The following is a 21036-nucleotide window of genomic DNA, read 5'->3' on the forward strand; positions in this document are numbered from 1 at the left end:
TTATATCCTTAGAAACAATAGCTGCCTGGGAGCATTCCAAAAATGGGTGTCAAGTGGACTGACTTGCCTTGAAAGGGACTTTGGTACATGAAGACAGAATTTTCATTTTGGGATGAACTACTCCTCATACTCCTCTTGATTTGGTTAAAATCATATTCCTTTGGCACACTCATCATACTGCGTGTCTACACAAGCTGTGTCGAGTGTCTGTGGAATACCGTTCAATTGCACGCACAGGAATGCCGTGTTTGTATAGGTAGGGTCCACACAGGGTCTCAGCAGAGAGTGGGATTGTGGATAAAGTGAGCGAGCGTATGTTCAGAGGATTTCGACCAGGTGCCAATCCCCCGGAATTCCTTCGCTGACCTCTAGTGCCTTTCCTTTAGGGGAGGTCTGCCTGAGCAGAGCCAACCAGGCTGAGTGGAGTAGAGGGGTGGATCTGAAGAACAATCAGCACAAATATGCACAAACACTACCATAAACTGACCCTAATCGCACTCTCCATCTACGCTAAGGTCTATTAGAGTTAACTGGTGAGTGGAGAGACTGGCTCTGTTGAGTCAAAGGACATTCGCAACATTTTTAAAGGAATAGTTCACTCACCTTCATGTCGTTCCGAACCCATATGACTTTCTTTCATATGCTGAACACAAAAGGAGGTGTTTTAATGTAAATAATTACATGATATGCTGATTAATTAAATAAAATCGCAAATAATCGCATATATGAATATTTGCAGAGAAAGGCCCTCTAATAATAAGTGTTCAAAATGTCATGATTACTGAATTGTACACATTGTTAATTATATTTTAACTATAAATATAATATATATTATACAAATAATAATTCAGATAATTAAAATGCATTACATTATTGTGGCAGACGAGTAAATCTCATGGCTTTAGCCGTAGTTTGAAACTAAGAAAAACACATCTTGAGATCCGTGTTTGAACGCAAGAACGCGTCCTCATCTTGTGCTGTCGCTAGTCTGGAGCAAGCCTAGTGTGGTTTGTTCTCTGTATAAGATGTGTGTTGTCTACACAGCTTAAGTTTCGCTTACTGCCCCCTGCTGGAAACAGATGGTACTTCAAGCTTGATTAGCTCAGATGCTTTGAATATTCCTGATTGCAGTCCGGGCACATGATTAATTGCGTACATTTTTTTTAACAGGTTATTTTTTTATATAATTAATCTCTCTGAATGAATGCATTAAATCAAAAGGCTTAGTGTGAATTAATATTATTGCCCGCCTTTTCATTACAATGGCAGTTAATAGTGCCTCACTTTAAAGGACCCAAAAGTATCATAAAATTAGCCCCTGAGACTTGTGCATCATTTTCCAAGTCTTCTAACGGCATACGATATGTTTTCGTGAAAAACAACCAGAAATTTAAGTCATTTTTCAGTACTTTGATGCCTGTTGCATGTTCTTGAGCACTATGAGAAAAGCTTGTTCACTGTGGCTAGCATGTTCACACACGAACTTGCATTGATTTTAGCACTAAAATCAATGAACGCATCGCCACTGTGAACAAGCTTCTCTTATTGCGCTCTTGAACACTCGACAGACAACAAGGACCTTTTCAGTGAAAACAAACATTATGACAAAACGTTAATTTTCTGTGAACTGTTGTATACTAGCGTGCTATCTTAAAGGGGAACTAGCTTAAAGAGATAGCTCAATGAGCATTCTGTAATATTTTACTCACCCTTACATTGTTACAAACCCATATGACTTTCATGACTCGGAAACACAGAAAGAGATGTTTTAATGAATATCGCGGCCTGTCTTCTCAATGCTATGGCAGTTACGAGAGCTTCACTTTAAAGTTATAAAAAGGATCATGAAAGTAGTCAATGCTACGTGTTGCTACGTGTATTTCAAGTGTTCTGAAGTCATATGATGTTTTAGTGAGAAATAACCTGAAATTGAAGTAATGTTGTGGTGAAAATGTTAGCGTCCGTTGCACATTCATGAGCGTTATGAGAGAAACGAGTTGTTTTTAGCACTAAAAGCTATGCAGGTTTGTGTATAAATATGCGTACCACATTGAACGAGCTTGCAAGGCGCTTATGAATGCACAACGGACAACAAGATTTTCCCTGCAAATCAATTATGACAGATGTTCAATTTTTGGCAAACTATTTTAAACTAGCTTATTAGGTTAAAATGGAACTAGCTTAAAGTGATAGTTTAACAAAAAAAATTTAATTTGGAAACACTACAAAAATATGTTTTATATATATATATATTAGGGCTGTCAATCAATTAAAATGTTACATTTTTTAAAGATTTGCGCTCCATCAAGTGTTTTGAACGCAAGAACGTAACGCATGTTTGTGTTGTTGCTGCTGGATGGTTGTTTTCTTCACTGTATATACTGTGTGTTGCTCACACAGCTGAAGCTTCACTTACTGCCCTCTGGAGTAAATAGGTGGTACTACAGGCTTGCATTTCTCAGGAATCTTCCTTATTACGGTCCGGGGGCATTGTGATTAATTGCGTTATTTTTAGTCAAATTAATCGCCCTGAATTAACGCGTTAAATCGACAGCCCTAATATATATATGCTAAACAGCACAAGTTCTGGCAACTGTGAACAAGCTTTAAAGATTTTTGCTCTATGACTAAAATTTAGAGTTGTTTGTATTCCCTTTGAAGACTTGGAAAATGATGCATGAGCCGCATGGATTCATTTTATGATACTTTTCTGTGCTTTTTTAAGCTTTAATAGAGTCACTATCCACTGCCATTGTCTTGAAAAGAAAGGCCAAGATATTCATAAAAAAATTAAAACATTTTCTGCATAAGTAAGAAAGTCACTCAGTGTTGAACAACATAAGGGTGAGTAAATGATGACAGAATTGTTTTATAATTAATATTATAGGGGTTATATTCCTTTTAAGATTTCGTCAATAGTCATAATTCCTAAACATTTGAAGAAAAACGAACCACGTTGACAACACACAACCCTCATTCTTAATGCTGAAAAGTACCGCTTGTAAGAAAGAATGAAAAAACACGAACAGCGCAAATGACTGAAAGAGTACAAACCAAAACAATGACCTCTTAATGTGAGGCGTCTCTGTTCTGTCTGGTTCTCACCATTCCAAACCCTTTCTTTTTCCAACTCTTTCATGCTCTATTCCAGTACGTCTTTTATTTGTTTCAGACCGCCCTGCCCTGCTTGCGCTCTCCATACTCTGTTGTTGCACGCAGGAGTCTGTGGATTGCATCACTGCTTGTGGCTGGAGGCGACAGGAATCAGAACGGATCGGGGGGGTTATGTGAGGGGAAAGAAAGAGAATAATACAGAGTAGGAAAAACGAGAGCACATATACATTTAAGATGAGCAGTGCATTAGTCGCAAAGTAATCCCATCACTTTTATGGATAGATTTGGTTTATTACATAAGCGGAGTGAGAAAGTCTTAATGTTGAGGGTGCACTTAAAGATGAAGTGTATCATTTATGTGTTATTCAACAGAATTACAGAAATTATAATGGTTTTACAAACTCCCCCACCTCATCTTCCAAATGCCCCTGAAAAAAAACATTTTCTAAAGAGACTCATTGACTATTATCATTATTTCTAAGCATAATAAACGACCTAAATGATCTCGTGAAATGAAGTCACGAGAATAGTAAATAATCAGATTGGAGCAATAAGCAAATTAAGACTTTTAAAGAAGCATTAACATTAGCCGTGTTACAAAGATGGCTCTTTATGACATCATAAAGGTAATTAATGGCTGTGTGATGAGAGCATAAAAATAAGTTGTATTTTTGTATTAACATCTGATGTGGTTCTTAATATTCTAAGTTTAGCTATTAGTTGTGATCACATTAAATATGATTTGATGATGTCATTCTATGGGTGGGGCGTAATACAATGTATTATCAACTTAATTATTCAAATTGAGAATTTATGTAAATGAAATGATTGCACTGAAGTATTTAAGTATTTACATCCAAGGGGCAATTATTGTGCCTTTATGTAAAAGCTCATTTCAGACACCGGTGAGACAGATAGATAGCTCCGCCCCAAACTCACGCCATTGGTTGAGTCAAAGTTGCTGTGTCTTGCTGGTTGGGTTGCTCAAACAAACAGAGCAATGTTTTTAAATTGCCGCACTTTCCAGATAACTCGGCCTACCAATTACTTTTAGTTGTCTCGGCATATTATATATTATAAGATGTTAAAATTTAGATGTTTATTTCATAACAAAGTCTTTTAGTAATCTTTTACAAAATACAATAAAAACTAAATAATTTAAGTTTCATTCATTTAATTTAGTTAAAGAGCATGCAGTTCAATTTAACGGGATGTTGTTATGAAATTGAAATGTGTAAATCTTTAAAATATTTTTTATTTTAGTATTTTAAAAAAAATTAAAAAAAACTTTTTTTGACACTTAAAAATGGCACACGTCGCCATTAAGAGGTATGTAATGTAATTTTAAGGAATCATATTTTTGGACTTATTTTGGTCCTACCTAGTAAGCAGTAAATCATATTTGTGTAATATCGGCCCTTTTATGCTAAACAAGCCATTTATAAAATATATATATATTTTATCGTTCTTAATACAATACTGAAATAATAAAAAAAGTAAAAAAAATGGCAAAATATTATTCTTTACTTTCTTGCCAACATTGCGATGAAACCAATATGACAGAAACAGGGTAACAGCATGAGCCACAGCTTCCTGCCAACACACACACACACACTTAAATATCATAACTCCACCATAAGAGTCAAATATAATATCCTTCCTGCTGTTTGGAAAACACTTGTGTTCCTTTTGCCAAAGATCTGAACCCCACAATGTCCCACACTGCCTCCTGGATCCTTAATAATACAAGGACTCACTCAATGTATGTAACACAGCTCTTAAAACACATCAACGTTTCCACAAACACACGCCTGCGTTCACTCTTTTACAAATACTATCTTGAATCTTGTTGTTGTGGGCGGAGACTCAACATGCCACTGAAGATGAATAGTAAATAATTGCAAATAAATGTTGATGCATGATCTGATATGTGCAATGGATCAAATTGTACTTTCAAAATATTTTAAAATGTAATTATAGATCCGCCTCCTGGGGTTTGGGTCAGTTTTTGTTGAGTCTGAGTCAAATGAGGAGCTGTATGATATTACTTAAAGTTACAGCGGCCTCAATTTGGCAGATGATAAAACAGGCAAAAAACGTCCCATAGACTTACACTGACTTGCTCTACCTAAAACGACTTTCCTATTTGAATGACATCATGAATGCCTCTAATTATTCAACCCCTCCCCTCCAACCACCTGACTCCATTATGGTATATAGCGGTGTGACGTTGCCTTCTAAGATGCCTTGTTTTGGCCAAATTCATCACGTTGCATGTGTACTGTGTCAAAGATTATGCTGTTCAGTTTGATGGAATTTTGTTATGAAATTGAAATTCTTAAATCTTAAAAATCGGCTAAAATGTTTTTTGAGAGAAGAACTGCGACAACTTTAGTGGAAAAATGCACATCCAAGATGATGGACGGAAGCGAAATATGTTGACTATAAAGTCTTTTCTTTTATTCAAAACCTAAAAATATATATAAGTAAAGTAAATATAAAATAATTAAAAAATTAAATACAAATTTGTGTCACATGTTTAGCTTAGCAATATGCTAACATCAGCTTTTCAACTGGTATTTTCTTTCTTTCAATAATGAAAATATCATAAAAAAAGTTCAATTTAATAAAAAAGCTTTTCATCCAATATTTTGGTGTGCTGCAGAATATCCCATCTTTAGCTTAGCAATATGCTAACGTCAAACTTTAACATCAAACTATGTTGGGATCAATTGTCCCTGTGGGAAAAAGACGAAGGGTTTTGGGCACTTTTCAGTCAATACTGAAAATGTCACAAAAAAGTTCAATCTAATAAAAAAACGTTTTATCCAATATGTGTGTGTGCTGTAGTGTATCGCATCTTTAGCTTAGCATTATGCTAACATCAAACTCTGTTGGAATCGATTGTCCCTGTGAGAAAAAGACCAGCTTAAACCAGCATAAGATGGGTCGATTGGTGTTTGCTGGTTTTAGAAGGGTTTTGGGTACTTTCTAACTGGACGGACTGGTCTGGTATGTTGGATTTAAAGGGGTTTAAGCCCTTTTCAACTGGTATTTTCTTTTATTCAATTCTGAAAATATCACTAAAATAGTTTAATTTGATTAAAAAACATTTTAGCCAATATGTGTGTGTGCTGTAGAGTATCGCATCTTTAGCTTAGCAATATGCTAACATCAAACTCTGTTGGAATCAGTGTCCCTGCTAGACTGAAAAGCTGTTTAAACTAGATTAAGAGGGTTAGCTGGTCTTAGCTCCCAGCTTGACCATCCCAATACCCCTCTAAAACCATCAGACTAGACCAGCCTGAGTAGTGGAAGCCACCTTGGTGGTCAGCTAAGACCAGAAATCCATCTTAGGCTGGGTGAGGTTTTATTTTGGTTAGGATATGTAAGCAGTAGACACCAAGGCAGCTCACTAGCATTTGGAACCAAGCTTCTCTCTCTGTTTTGCATCTATTTCTCTTTTCTATTTTTCCCTCTCTCCCACACTTTTTTAGAAATTGGACTGTTTTTGTCGCTTGGCAGCTCTCTGCGTTTGGCCCCCGCTTGCACTCGCCTCAGATCCTTCAAGGATTTACGTGGCTCTGCCTTTTCTCTCCTCACCAGTTTTTCTTCCTAAATCCTTTTGGGTTTCTCCCTCCTTAACTCTTTTGGGTTATTACATAATATCGCGTAAGTATTTGGAAGACACAGACAAGCGCTTGAAAAACAAAAGCAGGACAAAAGACACATTTACAGTTATGTTCTAGTAAAGTATGATATCCTGAGTTGAGGAAATGTGATTAAATTATTATTTTTTATTCTTAATTACCCCATCCATATTTAAACAGTTTAAAAAAAAAGAAAAGGAAAAGTCACTGGTGCAAGGGGTGCTTTTGGTCAGTTTTTGCTTTTAATGGTCTTCCTGCTGATTTGAAAGATCAAACAAGTCAATGGGGTTTTTTCTTAGTCTGGTTATTGTCAACATGGTACATAATACAGGTGGTATTTGAATGAAAGGTTTTTAGGATTGGTTTGATGATTGGTTTTGATTTGTTAAGCTGAAATAATGCATTGTGTGGATAGACTGTACTTTAGTGTAATTTTGAACATCAACCTGCCCAGGGACAGCAGATGAAAATTTGCCACTTTGGCTAAATCAGATGTTTGACTGTCTCTGTCCAAAAAAAATAAAATAAATGGTTTTAGCTGGTCTCCCAGGCTAGTCTGTTGGATGAGTTTAGTTTAAACTCGTCTAAAACCAACAAACAGGAACAGTATCCTTGGCTGAATAAGTGCCCAAACCACAGGTTGGGCTTGTTTGATGGTTTTAAAAGGGTTTTTGGCAGTTTTCAACTAGTTGGTCTGGTTTGATGGTTTTAAAAGGGTTTTTGGCAGTTTTCAACTAGTTGGTCTGGTTTGATGGTTTTAGAAGGGTTTTTGGCAGTTTTCAACTAGTTGGTCTGGTTTGATGGTTTTAAAAGGGTTTTTGGCAGTTTTCAACTAGTTGGTCTGGTTTGATGGTTTTAAAAGGGTTTTTGGCAGTTTTCAACTAGTTGGTCTGGTTTGATGGTTTTAAAAGGGTTTTGGGCAGTTTTCAACTAGTTGGTCTGGTTTGATGTTTTAAAAGGGTTTTGGGTAGTTTTGAAGTAGTTGGTCTAGTTTGATGGTTTTAAAAGGGTTTTGGGCAGTTTTCAACTAGTTGGTCTGGTTTGATGTTTTAAAAGGGTTTTTTGTAGTTTTCAACTAGTTGGTCTGGTTTGATGGTTTTAAAAGGGTTTTGGGCAGTTTTCAACTAGTTGGTCTGGTTTGATGGTTTTAAAAGGGTTTTGGGCAGTTTTCAACTAGTTGGTCTGGTTTGATGTTTTAAAAGGGTTTTGGGTAGTTTTGAACTAGTTGGTCTAGTTTGATGGTTTTATAGGGGTTTTTGGCAGTTTTCGACTAGTTGGTCTGGTTTGATGGTTTTAAAAGGGTTTTTGGCAGTTTTCAACTAGTTGGTCTGGTTTGATGGTTTTAGAAGGGTTTTTGGTAGTTTTTAACTAGTTGGTCTGGTTTGATGGTTTTAGAAGGGTTTTTGGTAGTTTTTAACTAGTTGGTCTGGTTTGATGGTTTTATAGGGGTTTTGGGCAGTTTTCAACTAGTTGGTCTGGTTTGATGGTTTTAAAAGGGTTTTTGGCAGTTTTCAACTAGTTGGTCTGGTTTGATGGTTTTAGAAGGGTTTTTGGTAGTTTTTAACTAGTTGGTCTGGTTTGATGGTTTTATAGAGGATTTTGGCAGTTTTCAACTAGTTGGTCTGGTTTGATGGTTTTATAGGGGTTTTGGGCAGTTTTCAACTAGTTGGTCTAGTTTGATGGTTTTATAGGGGTTTTGGGCAGTTTTCAACTAGTTGGTCTGGTTTGATGGTTTTAAAAGGATTTTGGGCAGTTTTCAACTAGTTGGTCTGGTTTGATGGTTTTAGAAGGGTTTTCGGTAGTTTTTAACTAGTTGGTCTGGTTTGATGGTTTTATAGAGGATTTTGGCAGTTTTCAACTATTTGGTCTGGTTTGATGGTTTTATAGGAGTTTTGGGCAGTTTTCAACTAGTTGGTCTAGTTTGATGGTTTTATAGGGGTTTTGGGCAGTTTTCAACTAGTTGGTCTGGTTTCATGGTTTTAAAAGGGTTTTGGGCAGTTTTCAACTAGTTGGTCTGGTTTGATGGTTTTAGAAGGGTTTTGGGCAGTTTTTAACTAGTTGGTCTGGTTTGATGGTTTTATAGGGGATTTGGACACTTTTTTCAACTGGCCAGACTGGTCTATTTTCTGATTTTACCAGTCTGACAAATTGAAAAGTACACAAAGCTCATCTAAAACCAGCAAACAGACCCGCCTGAGAGACTCGATGAGACCAGCAACCCAGCTTAGGCTTGTTTAAGCTGTTGTATTTTCAGCAGGGATTTCAGGCTGCATTATCAGAAGCTCCTTTGAGGAAAACGGATCGATTGGCGTTCTTGAAAATAAGCGAGGTGGAGAAAAAGACCATCCATTTGTGTTCAGCGTGCACCCTGTGAACTGTGCAGAGAAAGCAACACTTTAGGGAGTGAGAGATGATGAGAAAACAGCAGGGGTGAGAAAAGAAAACCCAAGGAGAGAGAGAGAGAGAGAGAGAGAGAGGAGGTGGAGTGGAAACTGAGGTTTCCTGTCTGTAAAGGCAGCGGGCTGAAGATGGAGGGGGGCAGGAAAATATCTCTCAGCTTCTGGACTGTGTGTGTATCTGTAAGCGGAGTAGGGGTGGATGCATACTATGGTTTGGCTATGTCTGCGTCAGGAGAGGTGGGGTCAGTCTGCCTTAGGGAAGGTCAGGAAAGGAGAGTGAGTGAAATATGATTAAAGCTATAAAGCCAAGGAGTACATTCTTCAAAATTAAGATTCTTCAACTTTAGAACGTTCTTCACATCGAGAACCATTTTGCACTTTATATGGTTCTTGAGCTGGCTGTACTGAGTTAATTCCCTCATTAAAGACGTTAAGGACTCAGTCTTGTACATTTGTCTTTTTGCTTTAAATTAAAGTGTGTAATGTTGTGATTCACCTCAGAGCTGGCTGGTTTGGCTAATGGCTTAGAACTCTTTTATGAAGGTTTTTAATTGTGATTTGAATAGGAAAAATGCTTCCGGAACTATGGCAGCTAAAAAAGTGGGAAAGTACCGTCACACTCTATTGGTTCTATTGGAACCAACCATTGAAAAACCAATAATGGTAGATCAATAATCAAAATCATCCATTATTACTAGAGGAAAGAACAAGAACTTTGCAGGACAACTACATGGCTTTATAAAGAACCAAAGAACCAAGTAATGGGATAATTCACCTAAAAATAAAAACAAATCTCAAATGCAAAAATGGCTTACAAATGTAGAGTAATCCATCCACCCTTTTGTGTTGAGCTCACGATTTTGTTGCATGTACAGGTGTTTGTTCGAGCCCGTCGGTGGCCACACATTTAACCCCCCAGCGTGTTAATTTAGCGAGTCTAGACACAGCCCTTTAGGTGGGGGTATATTTGAAAAGCCTCCTGGAAAGCTATTTTTTAGCAGTGGTGTTGAATTTCAGTCGGTTTCATCACATGCAGGTGGTCGCTCATGAAAACGCCATGTGAGCTCATGATTTTGGACATGTACAGATGACTAAAAACATGGCCAGCTGATCGCTTGCTTTTAAAACCAGCATTTAAACCAGCTGACCACATGCTCATTAAATCCAACCAAAAAGCATTGGTGCTAATGCCAATGTTGACATGGAATTAGTGTGTGGGTAGCCTGATGAATATAAATGCAATCCAGTTGGTTCGTTACTAAATTACATAGTTAATAATGATTAGTTACATTTACATTTATGCATTTGGCAGACGCTTTTATCCAAAGCGACTTACAGTGCACTTATTACAGGGACAATCCCCCCGGAGCAACCTGGAGTTAAGTGTCTTGCTCAAGGACACAATGGTGGCATCTTGGTGGTGCTAGGGCTTGGACCTTCTGGTCAGTAACCCTGAGCCTCAACCACTGAGCCACCACTGCCCCATTGCCAGGTATTTCTAGTTTATTAATGATTGAAATGATACTTATAGGATTAGGGATTTGAAGGATAAAAAACACTATATAGCCACTATATAGTCAGAAAGAGTTCGGCCTTCGCTCTCTTTGAACTGGAGACTTGAAGGTGGAGGAGGCCCGGGTCCTTGAACCCCCGTAGGTCCGTTGTCCTCCAAATATTGCACAAATAGTGTACCAAAAATGAGTGAATGTAGTCTATCTGGTTTGACATGTATTTGAGCCTGGCTATGTGAAATTAGTAACCTCACAGGTTTATGGATGTTGGGATATGGGGCCAAACTGGTGTGTGTGTGTTTGTAGACAAGAAAAGCTCTCCTGCTGTCGACCTCCCAGGGCCGGAGTGGTGGGAATATTGAGTTACACCCACAGCTCGGTACATGCACTGAATAACATATGCATTTCAAACTCACACCCAACAGCTGGCTCATAAAACACACAATCACACACCAGACACCATACACCAATAAGTATCTTGAGCCAATATGCTCCTTCAAGTCCTCATGGAAAGGTCCTACTTAAGATTTCTGAAATCTTTGTGATTTTGGTAAGAATAAAAGGAATAAATGGGCATGTTGGTCTTTCTCTTTTTAAAGAAACGTAAGGTGGTTAGCTGGTCTCCTGGTAAATGTAACATTGTGGTAGCATTCATGTGCACTCATGTGATTATTCCGATATACTGTGAACTTCATTACCTGTGGTGAGCTGAAACACTTGGTTAATTAGGATCAGCTTAGTAGTGACCTGAGGTTTGACCTCATGGGGTCGGTGAAACCCATACCCTCTCGTTGACCCTGCCCTTCCCCGGCCCCATTCTTTACCACCATCACCCTACCCAGGAAATGGTAGATTTGGTGACTTCCTCAGAAAGGCGTGGGGTATGGTCGAGGAGGCAGTTAGGTGGCCCCTGGCTGTGAGGGTCACGGTGAAGACACAAACATTTCATTCAGCGCCGCATCATGTGGATCCCCTGCATCCCGTTCCAAACACTCTCCCTCAGCAGCCTGTCTTTACTCTGCGGGGGAGAGGAACAATGCTGCCTTTTAAAGCCTTGCCAACTCCACAACGGGGAGGGGATGTCTGCATGGGGCAGAGCAACACCCTCTCCCAAAACTTCACATTGAAGCGCTACCTCTTGGCTCCATCTCACCCCAGCACCTCCGCTGCAAAGGGCACTCGGCAGATTCGACACAACTTTGTACCCTTGTACCCTTCACCACAGTTTGAAGTTGAGTAAGTTGAACTTAAAGGCTAGGGTACACTTTGCCATTCAGGGACTCTTTGGCCTTTAGAGACTGACTAGTTCATTTTGAAAATATGTAGTATTGTGCATACATACTTTAAAGTAGTCTTATTGTTAATTGTATGTCTTGTATACTACACATTTGTCAAAACTGAATTATAGCCAAAATTGGGTCTCTTAGACTGTGATCTGTCCTGTGACGGATGGGTACGCCTGAACTACTGTATACTCCGATTCAGAGAAAATAGTGAGACTATTTTATAATTTTATGAACAACTTTGAAGCCATTTTTCAGATTTTCACTGCTGGCGTAGTAACTGGATTTAGGCTTTTTAGGGCAGGATAATCAGGCTGGTTTTGTGTTCACCAGACCATAATCAGAAACATTTATTAGACAGTGTTTACATAAAGCCAGGTGCACACTGTATGATTTTGATGGTCCTTTACAATTGTTGCTTGTCAAACTTTACAAAATGATCCCAGCGAGTGTCACGGCACACTGTGTCAGACTGTATGATACACACCATAGCCAAGACTTTGGTCCCTACAAAAGTAGGGCACATTTGGACTACAATGGACAATTTGTAGAAAGTTTGCAGCAAAGCTCACTTGCATGTTCAAATTATCATTGGCAAATTTGCGGCAAGTTTGTGGCAAATTTGCATCGAACTCTCCATTTTTGTAAGGCTTTTCATGCGTTTAAGTGTGGACAAGCGACTTTTGGAAAACGTTTTAAAAATGGCAGTGTGGACAGAGAGTGATATAAAATGAAAACGCCATTTTCAAATGTATGTGGATTAATGTAGAGATAGCCCAAGGCTACTTCGCCACTAATACGTCTTTATTTGAAAATGCAATAATTTTGCTACGTTTACTCCTCTCATCCACACTAGAATGCTGTTTTTCTCCACCGAAAAAGAAGCATTTAGAAAATGCTCTCCTTTACCGCATACCTAAAACGATGACGTGAGAAAACTGAAAATTGAGTTTTTAAACAAATACGGATTAGTGTTTTGCCCTATGATGAGAAATCTTTTACAATGACCAAAATTAGTCTCAGACGGCAAAATCATACTGTGTGAACCAAGTGTGCCGCACAAGACCTCAAAAGTGAAGCCAAAACGTTTCGATCGCCCCCCGGTGACTGGTCCTAGTATAGGTCATAAACCCCGCTTCCCCATTTTATTCAAATGGACGTGAGACTAAACAATTCAATTACACTTCACATATCTTTTTTCCAAAGGTAGTTTCTGCCATTTACTGAAGTTTCTATCACGTTGATGTCATTTCAAGTGTTTGTTTTCAAAATAAGTTTGTTTTTAGTTATTTGATGCTATAAAAACGGTGCTGTGACATCATGATTGACAGCTGTGATTGACAGGTTCTCTGAGCGAAGTAGTCACTGAAGCACCAACAGACTTTTTTCGGGATCTTCGGAGGACTGAGGAGATTGGAGCTTTAAATTTAATTATTTCACACCGTCAAAAGTCAAAAGTGCAGGGGCGTGTGCTTGCGATTGATTCAGCGGGAGTGAGGGCGGGGCCTTGATTTCGTGGCTTTACTTCCTGCTCACTACTGCGCAGGTCTGGTCCCGAAATCGCAACTGCGCAGACTCAAGTCCCAAGATGTCAGCGCCATATCGGGACACTGGCGGCTTCAGTTCTCACCAGTGGAAAAGAGCGAAGGGGCGTCGTCCATCTTTTTTTACAGTCTATGGTGTGAACCCAACTTAAGACACGTTCAACAAAAGCTAGACCAAGCACAACGGAACAGAACAGAACGCAGAAATGGTTCCCAAAGCCATTTACTTTTTAAGTAGCTCAAAAAAAAACATCACAAGATGCGACTCAACAGACAAAGACGTCTGCCTAAATGTGTTTTAAAGGGGATGTATTTGTAGATGCAACAGCAACAGCCTAGAGCCTAACAGCCATAGCACATCACGCTGTCAGCAGGCTAATTAAAACAACTAACCAGCCTCAAACATCAACTAGTTGGTTGTTGGACTATTAGTCTAACAGCCAGTGAGGTTTTCTGAGGTTTTCTGAGGTGAACAAACAACTGCAATGTTTGAATATATTCAAACATAATCTGGACATAACAAACCCATTCAAGGTATACGGCTTGAAAGATGTTGTCACGCCGCCATAGCATCTGAAGCTAATATTTACCTTCTCCAGTCAGCACAGTGATTAATACAACCTGAAGACCATCAACTGTGTATGTGAAGTTCCATTCTAGTGCAACTTTGCAAAGGATTACATTTGTGTAACAATTTGGATGATCTTTAACCTCAGATGGGATGTGGCATGCATGCAGAACTAGAAGAACTAATGTTGTCATGTGACCATGAATCCACTTGATAGTTTTACGCTGTAAATCAGTACCATGTCAAAAAGAACACAACCCTGACCTGTCCCATTACCGAAAGCCATTTATCACCAGGAAACTTTGAGCAGAAAGAAAATTACAGATATCCCCCCTTTCGTAGGTACTTGCAACATTCCGTCAGACTCCTCAAATTGGCTGGACTGTACCATTCCTGAGTATTCTCGGAAATGTGGGGGGGCTGGATGTGGACGGTTTTGGGGGCTAATTAAAATGGGGAAGGGATGATTTATTGCAGCTGCCCTTAGGCATGGACCAGTAATGGTTTACACATGGAGCAGTAACCCGTGTGAGAAGGCCTTTTGTTATGAAACCTCTGGAGTCTTTTCTGGCTGAGGCATGTGGTAGCTCAGGAATATTATGGGAATGCTTAGCAGACCAGGAACTGTGGGTTGACTTCTGTAGAGAAGCAATAAAATAGACATTAAACAGATAGTTCACCAAAAAATTTGAACTCTGTGATCATTTACTCACTCTCATTTTTTATGACACAAAATCAGATGTTAAGCAGAATGTTGGAATAGCTTTTAGTGCATATTTGTTCCATACTAGGAAAGAGAACAATGAAGCTAAAAAATAACCTTAATGTTAAATTATTTCCGTTTCCATTGCGATTACTCAGTGTAGCTATGTACGAAGTACTTCCCAGGTCACTGCCAAACCAAGCAAGTTCCTATTGGTCAATACTGCAAGTGCATATGTTAAAGTTCACCCAAATCAAAATTTCTCTGCCACCGGAAGCCCATCAGGTGAAATTCCTGATCATGTCGATTCCCATTGAAATGACTGGATTTCGCCCACAGAATATTACCATGGAAAGGTTTTGAGTTTCCCAGGATGACTTGAAGATAGCATACTAGACTTTAAGTACAACTCTTATCAAACACACCTGAAGCAGCTAATCAAGGTCTTTGGGTTCACTTGGAAATTACAGGCAGTTTACTCAACTGCAGGAAGCCAGATTACAGGACCAGGGCTGAGCACCCTTTCCTTAACGCTACACTCTGTAATATTTATTTGCTAGAAATGAAAACAATTAATTAATGAGAAAGTACACCAACAATCCGTCTTCCAAGCCATGTTTTTGCTTTACGCCGATTCACCATGTCCATGTTTTCAAACTGGGAGGCGCCAGAGCATGTCAGGGGAGGCACAGACTTTACAGACCATATTCCATCTTAATAGGACGCAGCTCTATGGTGTTATAATACTGTTAATGTCGAGAGCACATAATGCACGTGAGAGTGCATCCATGTACCTGTTTCATGGATGCGCTCTCAAATATACCCTGGCCTGCTCTATGAAATCTCCCTGCCCTCGCTCAGAGAGTGCGTGTGCGTGCGCGTGCGCTCTAAATGTGTCATGTTCAATCACGAATCTATTATAAAGCCCTTACAGCTCTGCCTCTGTTCATTCAGACAAATATACAAATATACTCTGCCACCGTAGGCGTGATATATCCATGGAGATAATATACCGGAGAACTCAAAGCAAATGTCTTTTCATGTTGACTTCAAATCTTTATTTTTATGAGCACATAGTAGAGTTACAGAGGAGTGCGTCATTCTTTTCCCTCAATATTGACATACAACTGTGTGGGAATCATTAACCTAGCCCTTAACATGACATACATATGGTATCTCATAGTTGTAACCCTACCCCAGGAGCACAAGTTCACTCTACAAGCTTAACCTCGCCCTTTCAGGACACTCGCACTGAACACGACTGCCGATACTACAGATAACACATTAACTCTTACCATGATGCATCCTGTGTTTTAGTTGCTGTAACAGGTTGGCTTTTTCTTTTGGCACGCCATTGAAGACTAAAAATTGGCCCATTGAAGAATTCTCTCCTGCTGTTGACAGTTCACTTCAGGACACTGTACTGCAATTCAAAGAAATTCAACAGAGGAATTTCATTTGTCCAAACATGTTTTGGCAAAACATAAATAATGTAATCATTAACACAGATAACTAACTGTAAAAACATTTTAATTAGATGTAGAGTATATATTCATATATAGCTCTATTTTGAAGACCAATTTTTCCAACATGGTCCATAAAATGAAAATTGCTTTATTAAATAAACTATTTATTCATTTCAATTTCTGTTGCATTTCAAACATTGGTTATTAATATCATCTAATGTTTCTGGAAATACCCCAATATGCATGTAAGATTAAATGAAATTGATATCAGGCATATTCACAAGGGCGTAGATTTGGCTTGAACATTGGGGCCCATTGGCGGGTTGGGGGGTGTTGAGGCATGAGGCATTTACATGTTTCCATTGATCATGGTATAAATAATGGGGGGTTGTACTTGCTTGTTTTTATTAGTGTTCTGATTGTGCCATCGTTGGGCCGAAAACAAACTTTATAACTACATTTACATTTATGCATTTGGCAGACGCTTTTATCCAAAGTGACTTACAGTGCACTTATTACAGGGACAATCCCCCTGGAGCAACCTGGAGTTAAGTGCCTTGCTCAAGGACACAATGGTGGCGGCTGTGGGGATCAAACCAGCAACCTTCTGATTACCAGTTATGTGCTTTAGCCCACTACGCCACCACCACTCCAAACCCACTCGAACCCACGTCTCCGGCATGGGAGGTGGGTGCTCTAACAAGGAGGCTAAAGGCTACAACCTCTAGCGTCAGTCGCTAGTGCACCTCTTGAGGTCAGGAGAGTGAGGTTTACACACTGCACAGCTATCTACCAGCTGGCTCCCGTTACACTCACCCCCCTAAACCTCACTCTCATCCGGGTCACGGCACCATTGTAACCGGTGCTGCTCGCCCCGCTCCGAACGAGGCTCAAACCCAAGTCTCCGGCATGGGAGGTGGGTGCTCTAACAAGGAGGCTAAAGGCTACAACCTCTAGCGTCAGTCACTAATGCACCTCTTGAGGTCAGGAGAGTGAGGTTTACACACTGCACAGCTATCTACCAGCTGGCTCCCGTTACACTTGCACCCCCCTTGACGGGTTGCTGAACTCAGCGACCCCCTGCCCTCACCTCACAGACCTTCCTCCTGTGGATACAAGCCAAACTCTTTCAAAGACAGCCATTCTATACGGCTGGAGGCCGCTCGATGTGTGTAAATGTGGGGGTCCATATGGAGGTCACACAGAAAGAGGTGTGAAACGGGGGTTCAAGATGTATAGCGCTCTGTAAATGTTGTATATCACATTGAGGGTTGTGCGTGCTAGGGAGGAATGTGGACTCTGTAATTGGTGCAATTGCCTGTGTGTATTGTGTGGACAGTGTGTGCATGTTGGAGGCCAGAGAGAATGAGGGGAACTAGTGGAAGTAATTGTGTGAGATCTGCAATGTTTTTTCAGAGGGGCTGACTGTGTATAGTTTATAAAGAACCTCACGCCTGCGTTTGTGTGCTGTGTTTGTACAAGCGAGTGAAGATTTGGACAAGATCACCAAGCAGGTTCTTTGCAAAACTTCATTGGTTGTGTCTTGTTCAAAGTTCTAGGTGATGTAAAATACTCTCTGTTTCAGAAGCATAGCCACAATTACACGTGTTAACATGATTTTAGTGAGATAAATTTACTTACTTGCCTTTTCTGTGTAAAGATATAGCCAATAATCTACCCGATTGTAGTGCGATAACATTTACGGCGGTACGTTGTCATGACAACCACTGTGAAGTTTGCACCCCATATAGTTATATTATCTCTAAAACTATCCCGTCCGTGCTGATTTGTGTCGGTAAAACAAGCGTTTGTGCTGGTTCGGTGTTTGAGATGTTAGACATTATTTTTGAGGCTGTATGACGAGGACGTTATAATATTGGATATAACTTTATAGCTGGATAGAACTGATAAGCTTAAGCCATTTTATCACACTAGAATCATGTTAACACGTATAATGATTACATCTTGTGGCTATACTTGTGAGATTTGTGTGTATATTTGAGCATTTCTGGACTAGCCTCATATATATATAAAAATCCAACCAAAACCTCTCTCTCTCTCTCTCTCTCTCTCTCTGTCTCTCTCTCTCTCTCTCTCTCTCTCTCTATTTTTTTTGTATAGGTTGACGGCTCTGGATCGCATGCCACCATGCTGTCCTTAGATGAGCCACTGGACCTGAAAGTGCCGAGGAGGCGGGTCAGTGGGCGGGACAGAGGCTCCAGGTCCCCAGCCACTCTCAACAGCTCTCCCATTCACGCCAAGGGGGCCGAGCAGCTGTGCATGGCAGACGACAGTAACGCAGTCATCGTTCCTGCGTCACCCGCCTCTCCACACACAGGTACACAAGATCAACTCGGTTTAAAGGTGCAGATCTAGAACTACAAATAAATCAGTCCAACCGTAGTGAGCCAATGTTGGACAGTGTCAGATCTAAACAAAAATATATTCATGACATATACATTTTCAGGGGCATTTTGTAACTTCAAAATCAATATCAATTACATAAGTAGCTTTAAATAATGCTTGGTTTCTATTTCTGTCCAGATGCATTGGGTAGCCCCGCCCATAGTAAAGTATATGTGACCACTACACATATAGTAATCATCAAGTGTGTTCTGATTGGCTGATTTTATCACTTTACATAGCACTTTTGCTTTCAGTGAGGACAGATAAATTGATGCTCAAAAGTTGCATTTCAATAAAACCTATATTAGGAGCCTTCAGTATGTTAACAGTATAGCATAGAGTAGTATGGATATGATAGTGTACAACAGCTTAGAGTATAACAGATATCTGGTGTGTGATCTGTGTTTGTATGTTAGCAGGTGACCTGCAGGACAAATACGAGACCCCCACACCCCCCGCTGTGGACCTCAGCATGTCCCCATCGCCCCGCAACACCGCCTGTTCTCCAGATTTCGCCAATGGGAACAGCTCGACTCCCATCTTCCCTGGGGTGAGTTACATATATCTCATTTGATGTCTGTTGTTTTATTAGTGCTATATATATAATGTTGACATTGACATTGTCACTACTAAATGCCATTTTTTAGGTCCAGATCTGCTGACTTTTAAAAATAAATATTAAAGAATTGTAGAATTGCTATTTTTAGGCCCTGGAAAATTAATTGAAATGTATTAAATATTAAAAAATACAAAAAATAAGAAATGAGGTATGTTAACCTCAGTCACCATATACTTTCATTGCATCTTTTTTCCATACAATGAATGGCCACTAACACTAACATTCTTCCCAATATCATACGTTCCACAGAAGAAATTAAGATTGGTTTAATGAGGGTGAGTAATTTATTTTTGGGTGAACTATTCCTTTAAATAGATATCTCACTTTTCACCATGGCCCCATAAGTAATTTAGCGAGTGGTAAGGAGCAGCCCAAGACTCTCGTTCTGTTTCTAGGTCATAATTCTTTGAACATTTAACGCACCTCCCTTCCCTCAACATGAGATATTCAGATGTGTTAGCCTCACTGACCCAAATGTGAGGGAGTGTTTCTTAACAAATGCCCTTTGTGTCTCCTCACACAAGCATCTCTCTTTTTTCTGTCCATGGCCTGATGGGCAGGACGTGAGGTTTAAATCAGATTTACAGCGAAGTACTGAGCTCTCTCTGCATAATTCAATTTTCTTTAAATTATATTGGGAGCCTGTTGGTTGTGCCTACTCACTAGGGCAAAATGCATGGCCTCTCCTACATACCCAAGGGAACATAGTGGCTTTAACATGTTAACATCAAGATTTAGAGATGACGAAACAGCTCATTATAAGATTTTTCATGCACATTTCTCACATACTGTAGCTGAAACATTCCCAACATTGAAAAAAACATCCCTCCAAAAAACAGCAAGTCAGACCATGCTGGGACACCAGCTAAGACCAGCAAACCATAGTAAACTGGTTTGAGCTTTTTTTTCTTTAAACAGGGTCAACTTTGCCACTGAACCTTTTCCACAAAACCCTAGCAACTACATAGAAACGCTCTGGAAACCACCCACAACATCTTAAAAACTACAATACATAGCAACACCCTGGATACCACCCACAATATCCTAGCAACTACATAGCAATGCCCTTACAACCACCCTGCAAGATCCTAGCAACTACATAGCAATGACCTGGAAATCGACCCTTAACATCTTGACAACTACATAACAATGCACAGGCAACCACCCACAACATCCTAGCAACTGCATAGCAATGCCCTGGCAACCATCAACAACACCCTAGCAGCTACATGGCAATGCCTGGAGAAACCACGCACAACACCCTAGCAACTGCATAGCAACACCCTCGTAGCCACCCACAACTCCTTAGCAACTACATGGCAATGCTTGGGGAAACCACTCACAACATCCTAGCAATTACATAGCAATGCCCTGGCAATCACCAACAACACCCAAAGAACTGCATAGCAACACCCTGGTAGCCACCCACAACACCTTAGCAACTACATGGCAATGCCTGGGGAAGCTACCCACAAAACCCTAGCAACAACATTGCAATGCCCTGGCAACTGCCCACAACGTTATACCAATTACATAGCAACACCTTGCAAACCATGCACAGCCCCCTAGCAACTACATAGCAATACCCTGGAAACCACCCACAGCATATTGGCAACTACATAGCAAGGTATATGCAACCACCCACAACACCCTAGCAACAACATGGCCATGCCTGGGGAAACCACCATAACATCCTAGCAACTAAATAGCAAGGCCTTGGCAACCGCCCAAAACACCCTAGCAACTGTATAGCAACACCCTGGTAGCCACCCA

General features: G+C 39.9%; 1 protein-coding gene across 2 annotated transcripts in view; it reads left to right on the top strand.

The window, feature by feature from the left end:
- The window catches only part of glis2b (GLIS family zinc finger 2b), a 57077-nt gene that overhangs the window by 27202 nt on the left and 8839 nt on the right, over positions 1-21036 (top strand). Inside the window, exons 2-3 of one of the 2 annotated variants that reach the window (XM_052131354.1) lie at positions 18360-18576; positions 19061-19194. In XM_052131354.1, the coding sequence (XP_051987314.1) occupies positions 18387-18576; positions 19061-19194 (324 nt within the window). In that variant the 5' untranslated portion in view covers positions 18360-18386. The remainder of the gene's footprint in view (positions 1-18359; positions 18577-19060; positions 19195-21036) is intronic. The other variant, XM_052131355.1, reaches the window with a different exon arrangement.

This window comes from Xyrauchen texanus, chromosome 8 (assembly GCF_025860055.1).
Source record: "Xyrauchen texanus isolate HMW12.3.18 chromosome 8, RBS_HiC_50CHRs, whole genome shotgun sequence".
Taxonomy (NCBI): domain Eukaryota; kingdom Metazoa; phylum Chordata; class Actinopteri; order Cypriniformes; family Catostomidae; genus Xyrauchen; species Xyrauchen texanus.